Here is an 18,839-nt window from a genome sequence, read left to right on the forward strand (position 1 = left end):
GAGCCCGATGCAAACATCAGTTATACCAACACACATGATAAGGATAACAACCAAACTTCAATGGGACTGAGGTAGTGACAGATTTAGCGAGATAAAAATTAAATCCGTTTTACTACAAATGAATGAATGGTCTTCACAAGATTTACTGCTTTGTTGTTGACTAAATCGATAGCCTATGAGATTGAAGTCCCCATACAGACTGTACCCTAATACCAATAAAACAATCAGCTGAAAATAAAACAATACTTTGTTAAAGCATGTGGGTTTTTTTCACGAAATACCAACCTATCTCACACTTCCTTATCCATCTCCTTATTCCTTAAGTGGAAAAGATGGAATTATGAACACCTGACTCATTTGCACAAATGATGAATATCTCCCAAAGGCAAATATATCGTCATGACACCCACTCCAGACATAACTTCCCAACATCAGCAGGTCTTATGCTGAGCAATGCTATAGGACGAAGCTGTGCAAGGCAGTTAAAATACCCACTTCAAACTAAATAGGTCACAGATAGATACAGCCATGCCAAACTGGTGGTTTAGGCTTCCAAACAAAGACTCCTATTGTCTACAATCACCCACTTGGGGATAGAAGGAAAAAAAAAAGAAAAAACAACCAACCAACCAACCATGGAAACATGAGGAGGAATCAGGAGTTTTTATAAGTATTTTCCTTTTCAAAAGCTTCTTACTCATCTTTTAGCACAGATCAAAATAACCAGTCTTAAAAGAATTTCATACAAAAGACTTTAAGAACAAACCATTTATCTAAAATTAACTCTGGTGCGTCACTGCAAATGGGAAGGGGAGGAGAGGAGGGGCAGTACAACTGTCAAAGTGAGAAAACTTTATGCAGCCAGAGGCTACACTGAATTCTTTTTCCAAAGCAATAAACACACACCACACAGAGCTGAAAACAGTTGAGATGCTCTTAGTTTTGAGTTTTCAGTAGCTTCTGTTAGTTTCCCCAACCCTGAATTCTGAGATCTGATACAGAGAATGAAAGCAGTAGGGAAAGCTTTTGCCAAAAGGAGGAAGGACAATTTAGCAGTGCACCAATCTCTTATACTGTGGGTCTCAGAAGAGCAAAACAGCACATTCTCCGAGCAAGCAGATCTTTCTATGCTAAAAACGCAATCTGCTCAAGAAATCTGAAATTCATTAGCATAGAAGTTCAAAGTTGGTTTATGAGCATATTTTCCTCTGTAACAGTTCGTAGAGCTGTCTGCATTTCATCAGATTATTCTAAATGCAGAAGCTCTTGAAACAGTCTCAGTACTGTACTTTTTAATGCTGACAGAGATCTGTGCTTTCAAGCATCCTGTACTGGAGCAGGTACACTTCTCAATGAAAGTTTTCATTAAAAAACTGGCAGGTTTTTGCAAGAGAAGTTTTGTCATCACAAAACCATTGTGTTACATTTTTATGAAAAGCCATGGGAGCATGAAGAAATGCTATTTTACCAACCCACTTCCCAGTATTCTTGACTGATGAAGAGCTAGAACCCCAAAGATTAGAAGTAAAATTATATGAATAATTATGAATATATTTCCTTTTGGAAAACAAGCACATTGGAAACTCATTTGGTTTGCATTAATTTGCTACATATTGCACACACATGTACGGTCTGATTAACACCAACTGGTTACATGGGTCTCTGAGGAACTAATTGTTTGTTTGTCAGGATGAAAATTCAAAGTGATCCTGCTCTCTAAAATTCCATGGCTGAATAATGGAGGTATTTATATAGATGTCAGACGATTAGCTAAGTGTATCCACCCTACTATTCCATGCATGCCAAAGTGTGAAATACATAAAGGCATAAAGAGGACTTGTTGATTTTCCTAAAATGCGCATCTGACCACCCCTCTGCTCACCTGTCTAGTTCGGTGAGCTTCTGATCTTCGTCTTGCACAGAAAGAACATGTTTAATTTTAAACACAAAAAATGGACAACTATGTAAAATCAATGTAACTCACAGAAAAACCTGTCACTTTTCAAGAATCTTTTCCCTCAGCAAGATTATGGAAATACTTTCAGTAACATTTGGTACTAGCTACGCAAATTTTGTTGTGCTAGTCCATGAAAGCTGTAGAAGAAGAAAAGGGGAGGGAGAATAGATGTGTCTTTAAAACAAATGTTTTTGGACCTTTGTCTCAAACCTGATCAGAAACAGAAAACGGACTGCTATATTAAGTGCATTCCTTTTACAGTTTACCCACAAGAAATATGTTTTTCCTGGAAAAAGCTTCTAAGCAGCTGGCAGATGAAGCCAACTGTTCAGCTTTCGAAGAGAGGAACCACCTCTCTAGTCAGTCCTGTAGAAAGAGTAGTACTAGGGCTCGGCAAGCTGTAAGAACAGTTTTTCCACCATTTGCTTTCCCAGAATCTTTCTTCATAAGATTCAGAACATTCCCCTATTGCTATGGTATAAAACAAAAAATAAATTAAATTTTCATTCACAAAATTATCTGGCATGGAGAACGTAGGTAGGTAGGTAGGAATGAAGACAAATATTTACTCACCTTGATCTCTAACTTGTGGGTTTTGGTAATTGGTATGTGAAATGTAAAACATCTTGCAAAGGAAAGAATTTACTAATAGTGTTTATGCTTATGACAATTTTGAAGAATATTAAGAATACTGAGAATGGAAATTCATCCCCAAGCTCCCCCAACCCTTGGTGCTTGCCCCGAAAAACTACAGCCTCCTACACATTCTGAAACTCTGACAGGGAAAAAATCCCAAGTATTTATGTAATAACTCAATTGAAATTGTGGTAACGCTGTGGCAATTGTAGTAAGAAGTCAAGGTACTCAAGAATACAAATACCAGAAACTTGGTTTTGTGACAGTGGCATGTTTAGCTACTGAATTAACAAGGGAAACAGGAATAAGGCAAAAAGAAGTTCAGCACTTATATAGCACTTTTTAATCAGAACTGTTTCTATCTAGATTTCCAGAGTAGCTGTTGAAGTAACAGATACAAGCACTGCTTCATATTTCAGTGTTGCAACAGTATCAGCAAAAGCCTGCATGTAAGGAAGCTTGCTCTGGTGGTTGGTTCCTTTTTAGCTTCAACCTTTAGGTGCTTCTAAGAGCAAAAGCTAGCCTGAAATGCATGCCTAATGATACTTGAAAGCCTTTAAAAAAAATTTACTCTAACTTTCTGGCCATGTACACACAAGCACATGCAGCACAGCTATACGCGCCCCTGAATTTGAGGGCATTTTCTACCACACATGTTTGTTATGCAGTTTTCACATAGTCATAACTATGTTAAATCAAAGCCAACTGATGTCAATGCTCAAATGCTCAGAAGCCCCACAGCGAAGCATCTTTACATTTGGGAAGTGTTAATGTGCGATATAAACATTTTGCCTTCCAAAGCCACCATGTATACCGGAACGTCAAAAGCAATTAGTATTATACACACAGAAACACACACACACAGACATATATACAGAATATTCTCTAGGGTATTTTTGCATGAGTGTAACCACTGTGCTGGGAGACTGAGGACAAGGCGAGATCAGTCTTCCCCATTACAAATATATTGCTGTTTTAAATGAGAAAATATGCTGCATAGGACAGTGAAAGAACCTTTTTTTTTTCGGCCAGCAGTTTAATAATCATAATATATGCTTTAATGAGGGGTTTTTCATGTTACAGGCTGGTGGGGAGGGCATGAAAGGCAAGGAAATACATGTATTTTCAGCATAAGAGCTATGAGAGTTCCACGAATGGACTTCTACTGCCCAGCTCCCCTCCTGAAAGAGCTGAATTGTCACACACAGGAAGGAATAAACAAAGTAGTAAATTTGGTACTGCAGGAACTATCAGCTTAACGATATCACTTTCCTCCAGAGGCGCTGGGATGAGGGTAAATGCAAGTAACAAGCAATGCTGGCATGAGGTAAGGACTTGAACAACTCCAAAGGTTAACGTAAGGCAGCTAGTACCTTCTCTCTTGGGTAATGTAGCGGCTTTTGCATTGTCTCGTGTAAATGACCAAGCTCCCATACTAGTATGATATTAAAGCCAAAAGCAAGCGTTAGAAAATAAAACGCAATTCTGTGCAGCCACCGCTTTGCAGCTGAGCTCAGTGTGGCCTTTTTACTGATGGGGAAGAGAAAAGTACCTGTAAAGCTGAAGGAAAACTTAACTAAAAACCAAAGAGTGTTTAAGAAGGAAAAAAAATTATTGAGGGAAAAAAAAAGCCTTGCTTGCTGGACCTCTGTAAAACCCTGCTCTCATATTTATTTGTGATACCACCATGAGACAAGTGGAGAAACACAACCTCACAGAGTCAGAACAAGACTCCCTCTCTCCTCCATTCCCTTGCTACTTTCACAACTCAGAAACACGGACTCTTCCTTGATCTCAGACACTGCGTGCAAGACAGAGGGGCTGGGCCTGGTCTGGGATCTGCCAGCTACGCTATCTGGCACAGGGAAATGTGCATGCCATCTAGTAATTATAATTTTGCAATTCCACATATGAGTTTGGCATCAACAGGTAAACAGAGAAAAGCCACAAGTACAAGTGTTCTCATTATTTTCACAGGTCAGATTTCTAACTAGCTGTAAACAATCAGAAAAGAACTCAGAAGAAACCCATCTAATTAACTATGCAGAACCTGTGCTGCTTATTCCATTAAAAAAACCTGCTAAATAATCGGGGGGGGGAATAAAAATCTGCCTTGTATGGCAGGGCTAAGCAATACCTCTGGACTTACAAATCATATTACACAAATGTTGCAGTAGCTATGCATGAACCTGAATTCTTGCAGAGGTTGCATTTAGTCATCTACAAAAAGCAGCTTCACATTAGCACAAGTTCAGAAGCGGAAGATTTGACCACTATTTCCTGCACAGTAAATCACAAGTCTTCCCTAACCCCTGTTACCTTATGACGCAGGGGCAGGCAGGAGGGGGTGTTTACACCATGTTGGCAGCAAGACATTGTCATCGTAAGGTAGGGAATCAACCATTGTATTATGCACAAATAAAAAGACATTTTATTTTGTCTCAGTGCATTTATTTTTTTATTATGCTGAAATACAATGCCTCTTTTCACTCAGAGAATAATTGACAAATACATTATTTCCCAATTCATTGCCACAAGGCTGGAATGAGTAAATATGTGACTGAGAGAAATCCTCTTAAGCCATTATGACCTGCTATTTTTACTGTTATATTTCAAGTGATTACCATGCCCATTACTTAAAGGCAAATTATAAGCAAAACGTTGTTTGTTTGCCCAGTAGCTTATAGCTTAAGCACAGACACAGAGCAGTGTGGCCTATATATCTGCTTACTCTGCCTGGCATATGGAAAAGCCTATTGCAAACATTCACAGTATAAACAGATAAATGCACTGCAGTTCCCATTGGAAGATGCATTTAGAACCTACCCATGTGGCTTGTCTTTACCTACCAGTTTTTTGGCTATTACATTAGTAGTGATTAATAATTAGGGACATCTACATTCCTTCTTCAAAAAAACACAAACAAACACCACATTTGTATGCTAGTAAACAATAAGCCCAAAGTAATAATAATCTAAAAAAGCTATTTTTGGTGTCTTACACTGATGCAGAAGATAAAATGTCACACTTTGTAGCTTACTAGGGATCTTAAGTAATCTGGCAGAAACATTCCTGTAGAGTGAAGTAGAGACTAATACTTGTGTGTACTCTTATGGACTACTTTTTTTTTTTTTTCAAGAGGACTGGTAACATAATAGTTTTCAGAAAAATATATAGACATTTCAGAAATCTGAACACCAACAACATTTTGTGGTATACTTTGACAATGGAATTCCAAGAGCAGCTTCTCCACTGTATTTCTCCCGATTTAATGGAGATCTCCTGATTTAAACCTAATAGCCTTTAGACTGCCAAATCAAAATACCAGCAGAGGCCAGAATGAATTATAACTAACTAGACCTTAACAGCACAGGTGTTTCCTCTGCCCTACCACATGGGTCTTGCTAATCCACTCCCATGATATGGAAAGGTTTTTCCGTTGGCTTGAAACATGCTGTGGAAAACAGGATTCAACACTGAATGGCTCCAGCAGAGAAGCACATGCAGCGCGTTCTCATGTGACCTGCCACAGTTTGTGGAAATCACTATGTGTACCAGAGCATGAAGACCGAGTGAAATGTTTAATGTCAGCATTGTTGCTGCTCAGCTTTAGTATACTTCAGAAATGGGTAAGTAATGCCTCTGACCTGAGGCACCCTGAGTGCTGCTATCATAAATGTCACAAATATTGTAAAGCTACATCCAAAAAGAAGAATTTAATTAAAAAAAAATTTTTTTCCCCAGTTTGAAGTTTATACCCCCAATTTCAAATTAAACATGAGTATTTCTGCATATACCACCTTTACTGATATTAAAGAGTATCTTTCCTCACATGCCATATTCTTAATAGGCAATAAACCTTTTGGGGTTTATTGGGTATTAGGTCGCTAAATGTTTTAGGATTGATGTAAAGTACAGAGGAGAAATATAAATAGGTTAGAACATAAGAAGAATAATGTATGCTCGCTCAGGCTTTCAGCACATACCAAGGACAACAGAATTCTAAGAGAGAGAGGAAAAAGAAAAAAAAAAAACCACCAACCACAAGTCTTGACTAGTTGCCAGTCCAAAACTGGCTACATTCACATTGACCATCAAGAAATCCCATGTGAATCTCAATCCCTTCTGCACTCTCACACTAGGATTAGAGCAGAGGCACCCCATCTTGCCCCACAGTGAACTACATGTTACCTGTGGAGTCAAATATAATGGGCTGGCAGTTTCTGTTTGAATGCCAGTTACATTTGAGCACCTGGCCTCCTTCTACGATGTTGTGCTGGGTAGTATTTGCTTTTGGAGCTCCCACCAGAAGAAATATCCTGCAATAAAAAGAAGAAATAAAACAAAGGTTGTGGCACCTACAACACAGATGATGTTACTTTATGACATCCAAAGAGTTAAAAAAGAAAAAACCTTGCCCAGTCATATCTAAATCTGACTAAAACTACTTCGAGTTTCAGAGAAATTCATATTAGGTTTTAGGTCTTGGGTCCCTCTTTTCCGCAAGCAAAAGTGGGGGGGCGACCCAAAACCAAACACAAACCCCATGCATTTACCAAAGAGACGAGACAAAAGAAGATAAGAGAAAATGAAAGTATTCTGTCCTACTTAAAATTACATTTAAAGTGAGATAAACACCTTTTATGTTCATTTTTTCCTTTCAAAAATATGTATGTATGCAGTGGAACAGATAATCATGTACTTCTGTAATTTAAGAAAGTCATCAGCTGGCATAATTTCTCATTAATTTTGTATGCAAGAGTAATTCAAGGAAGTCAGTCAAACATGGAAACAATGTATAAACAAAACAGTAGTACCTTCTGAGCTCAGAAGGTACTAAGCGATGAACCAGTCTAGTATTAGCAAATGCTCTTTCAAAAAGAATCTCCAAGTACCCAAGTGACTCTCAACCACAGGTTTGTACATTAATTAATCTTTACGGAAATTCATTATACAGTAATTATTTTCTTATTAAGATCTGTTGTGCTTTTATAAACCTCTGCTTATATGAACATGCTAAGCGCACGCTGAGCAGGAACTGCTACGAAAGTACGCCTGTGCAGGTGGTAAATTCAGGAGTTGCTAAGTCAGAAACAGACCGAATAAAAAGCCAGGCCAAACAAGGTTCTCAGCATCCTCCAACAAGGTTAATAACATCTCCCAGGAACTCCAGCACCTCTGAGACACACTTGACTTCATCACCACTTTCCTGAGAAAATCAGTTTGAAGTACAAAGATGTATAGAAGACGTAAAACTAAATGCTTCCTCTCATCAGAATCTTCTCTGTTGTTTCCATTTAGACTAAGAGAGAATAAAGCTTGCAAGAGAAAGTCTCATCATCCCATATTAGGGCGTTATGGTTACTTAGTTTTGAAACTGGGTTAGCAGAACAAGCTGCAAGACTGGTTGGAGAGAATGTCTACAGGTAGGCAGATCCAGACTTATCAAACACGCTCTTGTTTTCACAGTCATCTTCCAGACTTCACTTTAGTACAGAGCTAACAGCTAAATACCAGATATAAACACGCAGCAGCTCATCAAAGCTCAATTCATATGAAGACCAATATAAGCTACTAGTTTTCACCCTGTGTGAATTTTCAGAACCTTAGAAGTTTCCTGGTGTGGACCCTGATAGAAAATCCAGGCTAGTTGGGAATCCATTTGTTTTCCTTCATTGCCATTCATAGACTCTCTAGATTCCAAGAACAAGAATTTGAAATGCTTTAATCAACTTAAAGTATTTTCTCTGGGCATAAAAAAAAATGCTTAAAAATAAACATCATAATGCCAAGTAAAGAAACATTATTATAATTACAATCTATTAAACAAGTGGTAGCTTGCCTCCCACTTTACTCTTGTATCACTAGTTTGATAAGCCCCTCAAATTAAATACTTGTTTAAAAAATAAATCATTCTCATCATATATTTTAAATCTTTCTTAAGGTAATCTTTGCGATGACATTTATTAACAAGTAAGAGAATCATTATGGGACTCCACACAAAAAAAAAAGCATTTTTATCATCATAGACCAAGCGAGCAAATTTTGTCATAGGTCTTATAAGAATATCCAAATTACCTAAACACAAAGAAGTCTCTAGTCCACATACTTTGGGAAAGGGGGAGTAGTGGAAAAATAATTTTTTCCATGGGAATTCACCAGCTATGCTTTGTTACTGCCTGTCTCCTACCTGATGCCACCACCTGCCCCAGCACAATGCTGTGGACAAGCCTGGGAAAGTATTGACATCCTCAGCAGTTCAGCTTGGGGTGGTTTCCTTACAGGAATAATCACTTGCCAGCAATTTGCCATGGGCCAATAAAGAGAAATTGGTATTTCCATGTACTTGAATACTGGAAGGCAGACTATCAAACACAATTCTTTTAAAACATAGCATATATGAGAAACCTTTTTCAGTTTTTATAAAGTAATGTTCGGTCACTTAGCGTTATAGGATCTGTCAGGCACCGCACAGTGCCCCAATACAAGGCCACCACTTTGACTCCTGGAATAGGTCTTTCACACTGGACTTCTAAATAGGCTTTGTTTTGGTATCCAGCAGGTCAAAATAGACTATGAAACAGCAACTTGAGCATTCAAAAACTAATAGCACTCTCCTCTTGTCAGGCTAGTCAATCCAAATAGCTTCAGCTCAACTAAATTTACTTAACCCCTAGTACTTGTACAAAGAATTGGTGATAAATACAAATTCACCAAAGCAACAACAAAGGTGTAGGAGCCAAGTGGCACACAATACCCAATAGGAACCATATAACAAGGCTCATTTTACTAAACATCTTTTGCTAATCATGCTGCAAAACGGCTCACTCGGTTTTCTACCTGATATTTGACTGTAGGCATCACTGAGCTTGCTGTTCATCGCTACCCTTCTTTCCCCTCCAACAGCTTGAGGGAATCTGCAGGCATTCCAGTCTGCCATCTGCATGTGCTCATCCTTCTTCAATGATGGGGAAGACATGGGCCTGTGTCTGGAAGACACTGCATACCAGTATTTCTGGATATTTCAGGAGGCAAAATATCGGTCTCCAAAGGCATAAACTCAAAATTTAGTACCATTAGAGCCTGTTCCTGTAGAAGCTGCAGAGCTACTTTGTTTCAATTAGGAGCTTAATTTAATGCAAATACGAGGGTTTAGCTTAGCAGATACAGACTAACTTCTAGTGACACCAAAAAATTAAAGAGAAAACTCCCTTAAAAACATGAAGGAGTCTTCCACGGTGTCTGAAAACCACTAGTGCTCAGAGTGTTAAAAAGAAAAGAAAAAAAAGCCAACACTTTTCTTTTACAGCCAAGCACTCCAAAGGCAATTGTTATTATAAAAATAATGGAAAGGTTCCAAATAGTGATTTCAGCAAGAGCTGTGTCACATAACTCCTTATCGGAAAGCAAGCAAGAACGTTTACTACGTGCATTTACCAGTCTCCTGATAACTCTGCAGCCACACATGCTGACTTAAAAATAAAGAGAACACCACAAATAGAACCTTTTTTCTTTTAGTATGAAGGCTTACAGGATTAAGATAGCACAGCAAGATGTTGCAACATGTGCAAGTTAAGACAGGATGGCTTCTAATATTTATAGGCAATAAAGAAACGCAAACAAGGCTAGCTGATGTACTGCAAAAAGACTTGCTCAATAGCTGTAGAATCTGTTTATAAAGTCTTATGAGTGAGAAAGAAAATCCCCTCAGCACAACAGAAGCCAGCAGCTTTTCCAGCTTTACAGCCCTTTGTTAAGATGGGAAAGGAAGGGAAAAAAGTGGCATAAGCTGCATCTTAAAGAAGCCCGCACCTGCAAAATGCAGACTAATTCATTACGGTGACAGCACGACTTTGACGCTAGTGACACGACGACTCAAGTGTCTAAAATGCACCAGCTAAACCAGCGACCGCACTTTGCCTAATTTTTGTTTAACTTGAAATGAGAACATATTCAGAAAGCAGATATAGAGGGTTTTTACATGGAAGTTTTTATTCTCTAGACTCCTCAGCAGCTTTGCGATCCCCGCAGATACAGCACAACTCAAACACCGCACTTCTGCAAGGGGCAGTCCGAAAAGAGAACAGCAAAACTTCTGAAATTTCATGGGACAAAACCTCAGGAGCGAGACGTGACGAAGCCAAACACCGTACCTTCATCTTTCTATACTGTATTACACCATATTTCAATAAACCGCAGACTGATAAGGCTATTCAAAAAATCCAGCAGCGCTAAGTTTATGCCGTGCTAGAGCCCACCGACCGCACGAAAGCGAGTTTCGCTTCCCGATGAAAGGGTGGCAACGGCCACAGCCATCCCGGGAGGAGGAGGAAGAGGAGACGCGGCCAAGCCGGTGTGCCCGCTGGGGCTCTGCCCCCGCCGTTCCGCGGCCCGGGGGTGCGGGGGTCCCCCCGCGGAGACCTGCCGGCCCGGCCCCAGCACGGCGCTCCCCGCCCGGGCACCCGGGCCCGGCAAACGGCTGCCGTCGAGGAGCCGCTTCTCCTCCCAGAGCCGCCCTGGCGTCGGCTCTCCCACCCCCGGCCCGCGCATCGCCATCCTCATCCTCCGGGCTGGCCGGGGCAAGGCCACCCTCGGCCGCAGCCCCGCCGCCGGCGCCCCGCAAGCGGAGCGGAGCGGAGCAAAGGCACGCCAAGCGAGGGGCTGGCGGGACGGGACCCCGCCGCGGGGCGGAGCACTTACGAGGACGGGTCGGGGGCGAAGAAGTCTACGGCGAAACCGAAGTAGCTGCCCTCAGGGCCCGAGTAGACGGCCGGGTGCTCCACGTCCAGGTTGAAGGCGCTGCCCGGGGCTAGCCCGCCGCCCAGCAGCACCAGCAGCAGCAGCCGCCGCCACAGCCGCGCCATGTCCCGGCCCCGCGCTGCCTCCGCGGGCCGCGCACCGCCGCGCACAGCCCGGCCCTGGGAGGCGGGGAGCGGGGGCGGAGGGGCCGCGCGTTTCCCGCGGCCGGCGGCGGCGGGGCGGGGAGCGGAGTCACTTCCTCCCGCCCGGCGCCCAGTTCCCTTCCCTCCTCGGGACGGGGCGGCAGGGAGGAGCAGCGGCATCATGTGGCGCCGGAGGCGGGCCCTGCCCTGCTCCGCACCGGGCCGGGGCCGCCGCTCCCCTGCGCCGGGAGCGGGCGTGCGCGGCGGGGCCCGGCCCAGGCGGCGAGAGGCCCTCCCCGCTCCGGAGGGGCTGGAGCTTCGGGGTGATTACATTTCAGCCGGGAGGGGGAAGTACTTGCCCTGGGATCTCCCTTTGGTTAGGGCACCTGAGTCTTAAATCCGGTTGTGTTTAGCCTGGAGAAGAGGAGGGGGAGGGGAGACCTTATCGCTCTCTACAACTACCTGAAAGGAGGTTGTAGTGAGACGGGGTTTGGTCTCTTCGCCCAAGTAACAAGCGATAGGGAAGAGGAAATGGCCTCAAGTTGTGCCAGGGGAGGTTTAGGTTGAATAGAGGAAGAATTTCTTCACGGGAAGGGTTGTGAAGCACTGGAACAGGCTGCCCAGAGAGGTGGTGGGGTCACCATCCCTAGAGGCATTCAAAAGACATGTAGACGTGGCACTTCAGGGCATGGCGGTGTTGGACTTGATGATCCTAGAGGTCTTCTCCAACCTTAACAATTCTACGACTCTGTGAAAACACTTTCTGCCACACCACAACCCTTGAAGAGGTTAAGTGCTATTGGGAAGCACTGGAACTAATAAGAGGGGGATATATCCGTACTTGGTCTTACAAGGTATTTCTTTGTTAGACTTTCTCAGTAAAGTCTTTCTTACCAAGTCTTAGAGACAATCTGCTTCAGGAAAGCTGTTAGCACAAGCAAAGAGTGAAGTAAGTGACAGTGTGGACCCGTCCATGGAGGAAAATAATGATTTTCAAACTAACAGGATGTTAAATGAAGCAATTTAAAATCCCAGGGTCACAGCAGAGCCCTGCGCACCAGTGGCAGGGGTGCCAAGCAGCGGGTGCAGGGCTGTGTAGAGCCAGGTCTGTAAAGCCTTTGAGACAGACCTCGCCTCCCATTTTACTACTGCGCTACCCATCTAGGGAGGAAGTGTCCAGCATCCAGCCTGAACATCTTCATTGTTTGTGGCTCATGTATCGTCCATCTGTCACTAGGAAGAAGAGTTTAGCACCGTCATCGTGGTAGCTCAGGCAGCTGTAGGTTTCTATCGAATCCCTCAGAGTCTTGCCTGCATCAGCCTACAGCGGAGTTCGACATCAGCTCCATGTAGCAGTGTTCTGGAAAAAGAAAACATGCTGGCACACCTATAAAGTGGAATTAACTCATCATAATTCAGAAAACTAATTCATAAAACCCAATACTGTTACCATGTAACCAGTTTCACACCTTTGCCACCTGAAGTCTAAACTTTTGGCTTTCCTTTTCTCATGTGAGCATGATAAAAAAAGAACAATGATACTTCAAGCCCTAAATACAAGTTAAAAATATTTTTGAAACAAAACTTTGAACTAGGTGAATTTAACATTGCCTGCTTTTCCTTTTAATGAGTTATTCCTTCAAAGAACCCAAAGACCTTTCACAAAAAGAAGTCCTTCATCACCAACTAATGACTCGCATCTCAGAATTAGTATCAGTTTCCTGTTTTCCCCTGGAGTGCAAATTTACAGTCACTGATGGTTTTTTTTGTTCCCCCTAGTAGTGTCCAACGAGCCTACATTCCCTGATACCATGGTATTTAAGCTTACCAGAAAAAAATATGTATAAAGGATTCCAAGGGGAAGCACTGAACACTGATATTGGGTGATCATTTAATTTCTCACTAAATGAATAGAAAAAGTTGCTTTAAATTAAAAACTTCAATATTGCTATATCATAATATAGTCAGACTTTACATTAACATGCAAGCTAAATGAAGTAGTCCTGAAGCCGACAGAAAATACAATAGACAAAACAAAGAGGCTGAGTAATGGCAACCTTTCAAAAGCTGGATATGAAATAGGTAAGCTGTATTGTACACCGTGGATTCTTGACAAGCCTACTGCTGCTTACCTACTGTTAACTTTTTTTTTTTAACTAGTTCATTTGGAAAAATTGCCAGTGCAAGGGGAAAAAGAACAAGGATAGAAAGTGAAAGAGGATTTCACAATAAATTGTTTTCACTGAAAAGGGGTTGCAAGTTAAGTGTTCTCCATTTTAAAAATGCTTTAGCTCTGAACTGTTTCCTCCCATCTAGAAATACACGCGTAGCCTTGATAGTCGCGCAACCCTGCAGCACCGTTGCTACACTGTGAACAGTAAATAATACATAATTTTCATGTTGATACTTCAGAAAAGTATATTTTAAAAGTAGGTTTTTCAACAATCTCATGGTCTACAAAGGAAGAACCCCTGAAGCATTTCCCTTTATTCATTCTCACAACTTCCCTGTCTGCAGTAAAGTCTATCACGGCTTGACAAACAGTATGCAGAAGATAATTTTTTAGTTCAAGTAACTCCATGACAAAGCCAGAAAGAAGAACCAGGTAATCCTGTGTTTCAGCCACTTGTTCTTGCTACCAAGTGATAATAATAATTCCTTAAGGAAGACAAAAATTCTTATTCTACCAAGAATAGGAAGACAGCTCCTATACCTAGGCTTGATACTTGTTGCTAATTTTCCAAACTTTGCTGCCTCTTCATAGGTAAAAAAAAGAATCATTAATAAGATAAACTTTTATTGTTATTTACTGACTATTCTCACAGCTGTTATACTACAGGCCTCATCAAAGCAAAACTGCAGGTGGGTTAATAAGTTCCCAAATTCTAGCAAACAGACCCAGCAATAAACTGAAGAAAGAAAAAGGTGGTTTATGTGTACTTTGATCAGTAAGTCAGCAGCTTAGGGAAAAGGAGGATTTATTTTCCCCACTTGATTGTATAACTTCACAACGTTACACAAGCAGTGAAGGATAAGTTGTTTTTAAGGTATTAGAATTGTTTTATCCAAAGATAGATCTTATTTTCTTAATGATTGGCTGTGCAGCACTATTGCTTGTTGTCAGTGAATTGCTGAAAGACAGGCCAGAAGAATAACTCAAGACTTTACATAGAGTCAAGGGTTACTCCTCCTTAGGCAAATCTTTTTTCAAACCATTTCCTCTCTTGACGTAGACAATTGCCTTCTCAACAGCTTTTTCGTGCCTACCTGCTTTCTCCCATCATTTGGGCTGAGAAAGGTAAAGCAGCCTGTTATTCTCCTGACTCAGCACTGAGCATCCTGCTCCACTCCCACCGAGTTTAGTCACCAGCTGCAAGCGGAAGCGGTGGCGTCGCTGCTGTCTGGCCTTAATTCAGAACACAATCAGAGTCAATCAGTCTAGACAGCCTGAGAGCATAGCCACATCTCCCTATATGGTATTACATCCCCCAGCCTCAACATGGGAAAAAACGCAAGTGCACAGGCTTGGGATTATACTTCTAATCAAAGCCAAGCTTCCTGTAAATGAAGGAGAGTATTTTCTGTTGCAGAAGAGACCGAGTGATTGATTCCATTGCTTGCATTGAGCTACTGTGCCTGTCGGAATCATGGACAGAGGAATGAAAGCCTAAACCAGACTTTGCTGTGAAAGCACGAAACACCCTTCCAGTGAAGATGCAATTTTTCTTTACTAGCTTTTTTTAGTTCTCAGCATAACCAACAAATAAATAGCAGCTACTAAGATCATATTACAGAATGTAAACAAATGAATCATATGTTTGTATATTTACTCTCCTGTTATATCTAGGTTTTGATTTACATGCTACTAAGATATTCAGTGGTGAAAATTAACAACTAAGAAGTAGGCAGAAGAACTGGGATTCCTTTTAACAAGACACATTCCTTTTAACAAAACAAGAAGTTTTTAATCTGTATTTATAATTGCATGAAATTATTTTGGAATTCTTTGGCATCTAATGAACTGCCTTCCATTATTCAGTAGATAAAACTAATTTCCTTTATCAGTTGTTAGTCTTGTTAGTTTTTACTCATTCAGCTAGTTATTAACACAGCTGAATAAAACTTGGTTTTTGACATGAAAGGATGTAAAGGCACTTTTGGCAGACAGGTACTCACTCTTTTTGCTATTCCTGAGTCTCCAGCCTGCAACATGGATAAAGTATTTCAGAACGTTTTTCCTTTGCAATTATGTCTCCTCCTCATGACATAACACTCATCAGCAAGAAATGGACAGACTGGTATCATTTGGTAGAAATTGTGAATGTGCGAGCCACAGTACAGTGGTCTTACTTAAAAGGCTCATCAAGGTGTCCAGTATGTAAGCGATAAGCTTCAGCCTCTTAGCGGATCCGGTGCTTTACAGTATCAGTACTATTAATATCTGGAGCAAAGAAAGGATTACCGCTGATTTGTTCATCGATACTACTATTAGTCTCCCAGAAAAGCCTTTATCGACATGAGAGTTTTACTACCTATTTTGCTTTTGTGCCATCCAGACACTTAGTCCTGTAAAGCGGCTTAGGTGCCCAGGACAGACCTTTTAAGGAATAACTCAGTTTCTAACAAGGCAGTAGAAAGCAAGCCTAACTTGACCAAAAAGATGGACTTCATATATTATTTTGTTCTGATCAGTTGATGCCTTTTGTTTCTGTTGTTTAACGTTAATTTTCTTGAAAAAAAAAAAAACAACAAACAAACATTGAATCTGAAAACTGTGGAAGCACGACTGGGTGAGAAGCACAAGGAAACCACTACAGTGATGTTGTAAGCTTGATTTGCCTTATTGCTTCTACTAGCAATTCACCATATCCACAAAATCTCATTCAGTTGTTGCACAAAAGCTGCCCTTGGCCGCAGGCTATAGGGCAATGGTTTTTTGAGGACTATGAGTGTATGACTATGCTGGTGAACAACTCTCAGCATAGAGTTTGAAGTCTTCCAGTCCAAAAGGAAGTGAGTCGTACCAGGACTTGTTTCTGATTTGTGCAGTACTGATAGCTGCATTATTCAGTATTAGTCAACGTCCTTCCGCCATCCCCTTTTTGTGTCTTATGGAATACTAGTTACTCGCTGAGCCTTTTTTTGTCTTAGGATTTCATTGCATCAAATTCAGGGACAGCTCTGCTTGACTTACAAAAAGATTCACAATTCTTCAGTCTGACAAAATTTGTCATTATAAAATAGTGTGTGTGTGTCTCAGTTTTTGCTTCACAGAGCTCTTCTGCAGATCTAACAAACAAATGTATCCTGAAGTCGCTAAGTAACACCCCTAAAGACTGGAATATTTTTAAAAGATATTTTTAAACAGTATTTTTACTCTAGAAAAAAGGATCTACAGGAAATAATGTAATAAAGGAAAACAGATCAGGAGGAAACCCAACCTCTAAATCTCTACACAATCTCAGAAATGTTTTCATAATATCCGTGCATACATGAGATGTATGAGAGAGACAAAAAGTTAAATATCACCCTATTCCATTAAGGGATGGGGTGGGGGAACACAGCAGCCCAGAGGCGAAAGCCTGGGAAGTCACCACACCTACCTCCAGAAGCAGCATGGAGCCCTTGGCTAACCACGGTGAAAGAGCTTTCAGGAGACAGGCAGGGGGCTCATGTCTTCTGGTGGGAAAGGTCTCAGCAGAGCTTTCGAGAAGAGGATGGGGAGAATTTGCTGATCTAGAGAGTGTAATGGAGTTGGCTTCTGCTTCTAGAGTAGGAAAAGAAAACAGATGACAGGACACATCAAAATCATAGGCTTTCTGTCCTCTCTTATCTCGCCTGGCATATGTGTATTGTGTACAGACAGTGTTTCTGTACTTCTGCTTCTCCTACCCTACTGAAATAGCCACACAGAAGCCACGCAGCATCAGCCCACTAGGCGACAAAGCTCGTTGCCGCTGTAGTGACAGCTCCTTTATAGGCTGATTCTGTCTTCAGGTTAGACCTGCGCTGCTTCTTATTTCACCCTTCTCTCTTCATCCTGCAGGGCTAGTAAATACGCAGCGGGCACAATTAATACAAGAGTGCTGATATTCTGCTTGAATAAATAATCATCCCTACTATCTCTTCATCACTCCACCTCCACCTTTTCCTTCCTTTCCAGAGAAGGTAAATTGCTCGCTGTATGCCATGCCCTTAACTCTACCTTTTTACATTCACAAAAGATCCTCTAGAACCCACTGCTTTTTCCCCAAAGGTGAGGAAGAAATCATTATTTGTCCATTGTCTTATTCTTAGTTGCATCTAAATTTCTTTCCCAACAATCTTTCCCTTCTTTTGCCTGTCGTTGTTTTCATACCATTTTAAGCACCATCCTTTCCGCTGAGGCTGTCAGCCATAGCAAAGGGCACATTACCAGAACACACAGGTTTTACTTAGAAAGTGAAAGTGACTATGCCTGGCAGAAATACTTGTGGAACAGTATTCTACTAAGAGCAAAGAGAAACAGAACACTTCCCGGCAACCAGGATCTATAGGCCCAGAAGGCAAGGGTCACTTTCAAGTAGATTTCCATTTATGGAGAATTTCCAGAAGACGAGGCATTTTCTAGTTTTCCAACATTCTTGCCTGCTTCTGGTTATACAGAAATACTGGAGATCACTGCTTCCTGTTACGGAGATATTGCTGTCCCTGTCACTAGTGCAAATACGTAACATAGCTTATAATATAGCATTATAGTAGAAGCATGACAGTTTATGTACAACTTTATTCCCTGTTGTTTGAGAATCTTTCACTGATTTTTTTTCTATGATTTTTTTCATCATGCATTTTCAAAGTTATCTAATAAAGCTCAGCCTCAGAGAACAGTCATCTTGGCTTTTTAATTTACTATTCCAGAAACATAATGCCACATCTTGCTTTGAAGCATCTGTCCTCTAGTGCTCCTGTATTACAGTAACACTTCCATGTTCTCGCTAAAGGATTTGGAACAAAGCCAGGTTTAAAACTTAGACAGAATTCTCTGGTTAGCAATATGAAAAAAGATTCTTCAGCCTGCTGTATGCTTAGTAATAAGTTCAGATTTTAAACATGTTGAAGAAATATTCAGCAAAATAATCATAGCAGACAGAGCAAGTAGGCCTGAAAGGCAATGAGGTAAACGAGAGCCAAGCTCCTTTCTATCTGGTAAGGAGAGGAATATCATGATGTGTTAATGCTTCAGAAATCCTCTAACAAACTAAACCTGTTACTCTGAATATTCTTTTACACTCAAATACAAAAGCACTACAAGATTGCAGTGGGACAAACTGACATGGAAAAAGATATTCGTCTCCCCCTCTCTCTCTAAAAGTGTGTTGAGTTTG

The 18,839-nt window shown here is 41.2% G+C and overlaps 1 protein-coding gene across 2 annotated transcripts in view; it reads right to left on the minus strand.

The window, feature by feature from the left end:
• ITGAV (integrin subunit alpha V) overlaps nt 1-11,684 on the minus strand; it is a 48,909-nt gene extending 37,225 nt beyond the window's left edge. The window contains exons 1-2 of one of the 2 annotated variants that reach the window (XM_075093973.1): nt 11,294-11,683; nt 6,785-6,912 (exon numbers count right to left, since the gene is read on the minus strand). In XM_075093973.1, coding sequence (XP_074950074.1) covers nt 6,785-6,912; nt 11,294-11,658 — 493 coding nt within the window. In that variant the 5' untranslated portion in view covers nt 11,659-11,683. Of the gene's footprint in view, nt 1-6,784; nt 6,913-11,293 lie in introns of both variants that reach the window. The other variant, XM_075093975.1, reaches the window with a different exon arrangement.
• Between the last annotated feature and the right edge of the window lie 7,155 nt (nt 11,685-18,839).

The sequence above is a fragment of the Phalacrocorax aristotelis genome, chromosome 5 (assembly GCF_949628215.1).
Source record: "Phalacrocorax aristotelis chromosome 5, bGulAri2.1, whole genome shotgun sequence".
Classification (NCBI taxonomy): domain Eukaryota; kingdom Metazoa; phylum Chordata; class Aves; order Suliformes; family Phalacrocoracidae; genus Phalacrocorax; species Phalacrocorax aristotelis.